Source organism: Stigmatopora argus, chromosome 20 (genome assembly GCF_051989625.1).
Source record: "Stigmatopora argus isolate UIUO_Sarg chromosome 20, RoL_Sarg_1.0, whole genome shotgun sequence".
NCBI lineage: Eukaryota > Metazoa > Chordata > Actinopteri > Syngnathiformes > Syngnathidae > Stigmatopora > Stigmatopora argus.
In genome coordinates this window covers 10,787,819-10,795,367 of record NC_135406.1, presented here as the reverse complement: position 1 = coordinate 10,795,367, position 7,549 = coordinate 10,787,819, and the positions used below count along the sequence as shown (strand labels likewise).

Here is a 7,549-nt window from a genome sequence, read left to right as displayed (position 1 = left end):
CTTACCTCAGCCAGCAAAAACTGAAATATTCATGCATTGTCATCCATCCTCCACTCATTGGTCTCCAGATGGCCTTCCAATCAACTTGACACTGTGTAAAAAAAACTAAAACCTCTTCAAACCAGACTCGTTAAATCACTAACTCACCAACAGGAATGATTCCTGCGAGTTTTAACGTTTTCGATGAATAACTACATCTCCCAGGATGCAAATCCGCGAAACAGCAATAGTTCCTTTTCGATTTGTTTTGCGCACGCAAAAGTCAGTCGCAATGTTCAAGTGATTTATGAGGTAAATTCAAACCTTCGAAAAAATGTGTTCAAACCATATGTAAGACCATTTAAAGAATTATTATTTCCTATGTCTGAATCTTCTGCATTTATAAACCGAATGCCATCGGAGGAAGTGACGAGTTTTCTACGCCTGCCCAAATTCCCCCATTGAACTAACCCGCGCGTCGCCGACCTATCTAGAATTAGCTACTTTACGGCTTTATATCTCCGTCATCTTCAAGTCGTTTAGACCTCATTGAAGCTTTGCAGGCTACTTTAGCTTAGCCTGCAAGCATCTATCAAAGAAACAAGTCTTCTAGTCGCTGAAGAACTGTGAAGCATTACTCCCTTCCTGCCTAGCTAGCAGCTATCAAAGTTTTCTATTCGACAGTTTGCAAAATGATGCACGAGAAAGTTCTTCACAGACTACAAGGTGGGTTCACTTCTTATATCGATGTATTCCCTTAATCTTAGTTGTAGAAGTGCTATTTTTGTGCGCTGCAATTGCAAGTATTTTAATTCTCAATTCGACAGAAGGTACAAGCTTGATTTCAAGACAATAAAACAATGCAAACAAACGATTAAATCATAAAAAGGTAATATTTAATGTTTATTTTGTTTTAGAACTCTAAAACAGCTTTCCCCCACTTATTTCAATTCAAAACTATTTCAAAATGATTAATTTTGAAAAATAAATAAATGAAATTGAATATTGACTTTATTTTTTTCAATGTCAAAAATGAATACCTGTCATTTTTCCATTTTAATTGAAAATTATTAACATTAATATTTGATGCATTACCCTTTTATAAAAGGATTCTAAATAAATTAAAATCTCAAATGCAAGAGACTATTTGCAAAGAGGAGGCTCAACAAAGATTTGGGAAAAATGTAAGAGCCTGTGGGGATACTTCACTGACCAATAGTCCTTTTCTTATTAAAATACACTTTAAAAACAGTTTTAATTTATGGCATCCTCTTCTGTTTAGTTTTGTTGCCGTAGCGCCCAGCATATTAGTCCTTTCTTTCCAGCCTAACCACTGCGATATAAGTACAGTGGTACCTCGAGATACGAGCTTAATCTGTTCCGGGACTGAGCTCGTATGACAAGATTCTCGTAACTCGAGCGGAAGGTTCCCATTGAAATGAATGGGAAACAAATTAATTTGTTCCAACTCTCTGAAAAAAACACCAAAAACAGGATATTGGATTGAAAAAAATGTTTTATTTCTTATAATTCGCCATATATTGACAAAGTAATAAATAACGAGTGGTTTAATAGAAATAGTGTTTAATCTAACTAAAATTGGGCGGATTTCGCCGAGGGGAGAGGGGCACAAAAGGGGTGGGGGGGCTTCGGTTTTTTTTCCCACACAACGCACTCGTAAACGGAGCAAACACTCCACCCTCGCATTCGCCATCGATGGGCTGTTTGCTGTCGTACTATTCCCTTCAAAATATTCCGAAAATGATGCACACAAATGTCCTCACAATCGGATAACGCACGACCACTTGCCAACGAGCAGCAGTCTTTTAGCAGCGATCGCGCCGCTGCTCATGTTGTTGTTGTTGTTGGGTCACCTCAGGCGCCTGAGGATTACCCTCAGCAGCGCTAGAGCTGTCACTGGAACGCGGATTAGTTCATCCAGGGGGTAGCCGGAGGTGTGGGGCAGTGCTCTGGGTGGTTTTGTTGGATTCACATGGGAGCTTCGGGGGCGCTGGCTAGCGGCTCATTTTAGCTTGTAGCATCTGTGTTCGCATCCCCTCTAACGGCGCCTATGATAGAGTGCCATTGCCTGTCGGCGTTGTGCGCACGAGTATACTTAATTACCCAGAAAACCCTCTTTTCCCCGCGCATGCGCGTTGTGCGTTTCCTGGTCTGAATAACTCATCCGGTGCTCGTAAATATTGTTGCACTCAGGTGGCTCAAAACGGATTTGGGAAAATTTTAAGGGCCTGTGAGGATACTTCACTAACCAATAGTCCCTTTCTTAGTAAAACAACTCTAAAAACAGTTCACTGTTGACTGTGATTGATTGTGCTATGTGGGCAACCTCATGAATGTATGGTGTCCTCTTCAGTTTAATTTCATTACTGTGGCAACCAGCAGATTAGTAAATTCTTCCACTGCCAATATAAGACTTTAGAGTCCCAGTCTAACCTAAAGGATTTCTAGTTGGATTGACAGTTTATAAAATACAGTCATACCTCTACTTACGAATGCCTCTAGGTATGAAACTTTCAGGTTATGAAATTATTATATGCAAATGAGTGACTCGAGATATACGAAGAAGATCCAGGTTACCAAATCCCCCAAAATGGATTTCCTTATGTTCATTTATATTATATATATTGTCGTGGATGCATTGATTCTCACTTTAGAACATTGCTACCCTCTACTAGGCTTTCATTTCATCGCTCTTATTCTATCTTCTATAATCACAATAAACGCATTCAATTCAATTGGTTGTCTCACAACTACCACTATCCAGGTTTCAAGATTCTTTCTTACATACCTGTCCACCTCAACCAAATGCTCTTATTAATGATTGCAATTCCCTTTATTAAGCGATTAAATACCATACAAATGCAACGCGGCACATGTATTCACATACACGCACAGGGCACAGGTAAAAGGGTAAAATGTAGCTTTCAGCCCTGGTAGGAAATGCTCTTGCCGCCGTCTGGCAGACGGACACTGGTATTACGTCTCCCATAATAACGGCCGCGGAGGGAACTAATTCAGCAGTGCAGGGCACATTTTCACATGTTTTTTAATTTTAAGACATTAATAAATCATTTCCTCATTTTCTCTCATTGCTTGTTTGCTCACATCTTTAATACAAAATTGGGACGCTATTATCAATTTTAAAGGGTTTAGCTGGTAGTTGTGTGAGGACCGTGGAACAAATTAGAAAATTTACATATAGTACGCCTACTTACGAAATTTTCAAGTTACGAAAAAAGTTCTGGAGCCAATTAATTTTGTTAGAAGTATGACTGTATATCATTTATCTTTGTGTCATTGCAGGTTTCAGAAATCAGCCCCCCCAATTCGAAGGGGAGGAGCCCGAGTATCCTCAAGACCAAAAGAGAGAAGAGCAACTTGAAATAAAAATGGAGGAAGAAGATGTCACCTGGTCAACTGGTGAGGAGTCTTTTAAGATAGAAGAGGATCTGGGCAGGGCCAGTGGAGGGGCGGAGCCTGCAAACACCTCTGCATGGCCCCAAATTAAAGAGGAAGCAGAGCTGCCTCAACAGCAAAAGAGGGAAGATCAACCTCCAATCGAAAAGGAGGAAGATGTCACCTGGTCATCTGGTGAGCTTTTCAAGAGTGAAGATGATCTCGTAATGGATTTGGTTGCAGATTTACTGTCAAAGCCATTTTCAAGACGGACTTTTCAAGAAAAGCTGGACATCATTAAGAAAGGGCGGTCAACTCCAAAGCTAGCAACCCTGTCACAACCGGGAAAAGGGTGTGTCCGCCGCTTTCAGTTCGCTAACTACGAGCGCTACCCCTGGCTTACGGGCTCCGAGGAACACTGCAAATTGTATTGCTGGGAGTGTTTGTTATTTGCCACCGATGGACATGGTGTTTGGAGCAACACTGGATTTGCAAATCTGTCTTGTTTAACCAAAGCAGCAACGAGACACCAAAGCTCTGCCGGACACTTACAAGCAACGGTGCTCTCCAAAACTTTTGGGGAAACCCCAGTGGAGTTACAGTTTAACGAGCAAGTGCGCAGGGAAACGGAGTGCCACAACGAAAAGGTGAAGAAAAATAGGGAAATCTTAAAAAGACTGATGGACTGTGTCATTTTTTGGGTAAGCAGGAACTTTCATTTCGGGGACACGATGCAAGCGCTGCATCCCCAAACAAAGGAAATCATGTAGAGCTTCTTTCTTTCATTGTGGAGAGAAACACAGATTTACATTACCACCTGTCCACTAATAATATGTTTAGTGGGACGTCGGGCAAATTACAAAATGACCTGATCACTGCCATTGCTGAAGTGAGGACGGAAGAGATCAAAAGGGTAGTTGATAAAGCACCGTTTGTCACTGTTATGGTGGATGAGACGACAGACGCGAGTAACGCAGCGCAGCTCGCACTGGTTCTGCGTTATGTCACGGGCAGAGGTGTCAAGGAGCGGTTCGTCAGATTTGAAAATGTTACCAGTGGGAATCAAGCCAATGACATTGCAGGTCTTATCCAATTTTTGGTGGAAAATGAATGTCTGGGTAAAGTTGTGCCACAGTGTTATGACAGTGCATCGGTCATGTCTTCTGGATTTAATGGGGTGCAGGCTAAAGTTAAGGAGAGAGTACTGTTTTTATTCATACACTGCTATGCACATCAGCTTAATTTAGTACTGACTCAGGGGGCCTCAAAGCTTAAAGAAAGCAAAATATTTTTCGCTCACCTTAATGGCTTTGCTGCATTTTTTTTTAGATCGCCTCGATGCACACAGCTGCTGGACGAAATCTGCCAGCGGCGTCTCCCTCGTGTGCCACCAAGACGGTGGCAGCACACATCCAGAGTGGTCAATACAGTTTTTGAGAAGAGAGATGCTCTAAACTCTCCCCTGGACCCCTTTACGGCGTAAAACTTCAACGAGGTCTTGAAAATGATTTTGACTGATATTTAAGGCCGTAAAGTAGCTAATGCTAGACACGTCGACGACGCATGGGTTGAGTTAGGTGACGAATATTGCGCATGCGCGGTCCAGCGTCACTTTTGATAGCATTCGCTTATAAATGCATAGAAAATAAATATTCTTCAAATTGTCTGACATGTGGTTTGAGCAAAAATGTTTGCGCAAGTTTGAATTAAATTAAACATAAATCACTTGAAGATCGCGTCTTAAAAGGAGGCGTCGCAAAACGCGCATGCGCAGAAAAAAATCGTCCATGATAATGGTGCCGTTTCCCTCCGGAGCTTGGTTGAATGCTTTGCCAAGTGCGACTTTGCGCAATAAGCTCTCCCCCGATGAGCTTCGCATCTCGATTGCTCATCGTCTTGGTGCTAAAGTTTGTGACCCGATTCTGTGCAAATGTGGTCATTCAATTGATAGCCGAGCTCTCCACCCCTTATCCTGCCGTGTCCAAGCTGGTCGTTTCCCCCGTCACTCCAACATCAACGACATCGTTAAACGCGCACTAGGTCAAGCTGGAGTTCCTTCAATTCTCGAACCAAGTGGTCTAGTGCGTGCAGATGAGCGAAGGCCTGACGGCTTGTCAATCTTTCCATGGAAGATGGGAAAGTGTTTGACATGTGATGTGACAGTTGTTGACACCTTTTCTCAATCCTCAATTGCTTCATCTGCAATAAAAGCCTGCTCAGCTGCGAACAAGGCAGTCAATGAAGTCTGTCAAATATGCACCGCTTGTTGACAGATACTTGTTCCAGCCCATAGCCTACGAAACTTCAGGTGTATGTGGGGACTCCACTTTGAAGTTACAGGCTGTTACAGCGCATCTCTCTAGCAGTGTGCCACGGCAACGCATACAGTGTCCTCGACTGTGTGAAGAAGGTGTGAAGTTATGTGATATGTGTCATGTTTCATTTATTTATTTATTTTTAAATTTTTATTATTATTTTATTTTATTTATTTTTATGTTTTATTTGTTTTAGTGCACATTTTTACTTATACGTATGTATATATTGCCCATATTTTATGTTTTTTTTAAAGAAATTGAATAAAGTTTGGATGGTGCTGTTGCTGTTTCGCCGATTGGCCTCACGGGAGAGGTAGTTCTTTATTGAAACGGTTTGAACTCGCAGGAATCAGTCTCTTATTTAGGTACCGCTCTCGTGGTCAGGAGAAAATTTGTTTAATTTGAATTTCGGTATTCGTGGACATTGTACACAATAATTAAGACACTGTCAATCACAAGTTATCGAAGAAGCGCATTTTAAAGCAATTATATCAGGAAATTAGCAATTTCTTAAAGGTGTCTTAAACCCAAAAGGAAAAGTTTGTTTTTTATTTTATTTAAATTATTCCCTTAACCCGGATCAACCGATAGATGTAAAATATATTTCTTAATTTTCCCATTTTTAACGAATATTTGCAATTTTCCCTACATTTTTTTCTTTTTGTGTTTTAGTTCAGTACGTATTTTGTAAAATGTAAAAATAACTAGATAAAAATATTTTCAACAAATGATTAAAAGACATCTTCCCTTACTAAGAAAAAAAGCTCAAATAAACGTTGTTCAGATTTATAAAAAAATCTATATTTAAGGCTTTTCATCCAGTTATTTTAATCAGATTTTTTAAAAAAAATCTATATATATATATATAAATATTATATCTAAAATAGTCCGGCCCACATGAACTCGAGTTCACGGGCTTTTTGTAAAAAGTTTCCTGCAGTGATTTTTAACGTCCGCCAGGTGTCAGTATTGTGTGAAGCAGTGGGTCACTGTATGGAAACGACAAGTGATGCTCACAAACCCATCACTCGTAGTGAGTCAGGTGGGTGACACACAGGGGAGGCGACCACAGGTGAAAGCAATGTACAATCACAACGAAAAGTATCAAGCCATCAATATTTTTTTCATACTAATGATTATACATAAGAATATTGGGTATTATCTGTTTGTTCGACATTAAAATAACATAAAAAAACAATTCACATTTGACTTCATTTACCGACTGACAGATCTATTTACATACAAATCAAATCAGTTTGGATGAATATAAAAAGTGAAAAGAACTACTCCAAAATGTACCCCCAGTCAGTTCTTATAGTTAAAAAAGGAAAATAGTGTAGTTTACAAAGCTAATAGAGAATTCTGAAGATTAAATGAAATAAAACAACATTTGACTTTGTTTTCTCTTTTTCCAAACAGACAAATTCACAGCAGACTAATGTTATCAACATGATTCAAAAATGACACGAGGAATTCTCGTCATTTTTGCCAATTAATAGATAACACGCACGCACACACGTCTTTAAAGTCTTATGAATAAATCCTTGGCAACAAACTTAGTATTATGTATTATTAAGTATTTTTAACCAATGTGTTGAACCAAAAATTTAGCAAAGAAAGGGCTTTTCGCCACTGCAGGTTGTTAAGTCTTCTTTTCAGGTTCCCTTCTGTGAAAATGTTGGAACATTAACTGTGCCTTGAAAAGGTTTTTGAATTGTGTAGCTTTTTAATTGGGCTGTTGTAGCGAATCTGTGGCCACAGACTGAGCAGGAAAACATTTTTCTCCTGTGTGGGTTAATAAGTGTTCTTTTAAGCTTCTCCTTTGGGAAAATGTTCGA

At 39.8% G+C, this 7,549-nt stretch overlaps 1 protein-coding gene across 2 annotated transcripts; it reads left to right on the top strand.

Moving 5' to 3' along the window:
• Positions 1-432: 432 nt before the first annotated feature.
• Positions 433-6,505, top strand: LOC144065628 (uncharacterized). 2 transcript variants are annotated; one of them, XM_077588626.1, is made up of 3 exons: positions 433-705; positions 3,304-4,043; positions 4,726-6,505. In XM_077588626.1, the coding sequence occupies exons 1-3, from the start codon at positions 672-674 to the stop codon at positions 4,831-4,833; spliced, it is 882 nt and encodes a 293-aa protein (XP_077444752.1). In that variant the 5' UTR covers positions 433-671; the 3' UTR covers positions 4,834-6,505. The 2 variants fall into 2 exon arrangements, with proteins under 2 accessions (XP_077444752.1, XP_077444751.1); XM_077588625.1 differs by having other exon boundaries at positions 3,304-4,097.
• The last annotated feature ends 1,044 nt before the right edge of the window (positions 6,506-7,549 follow it).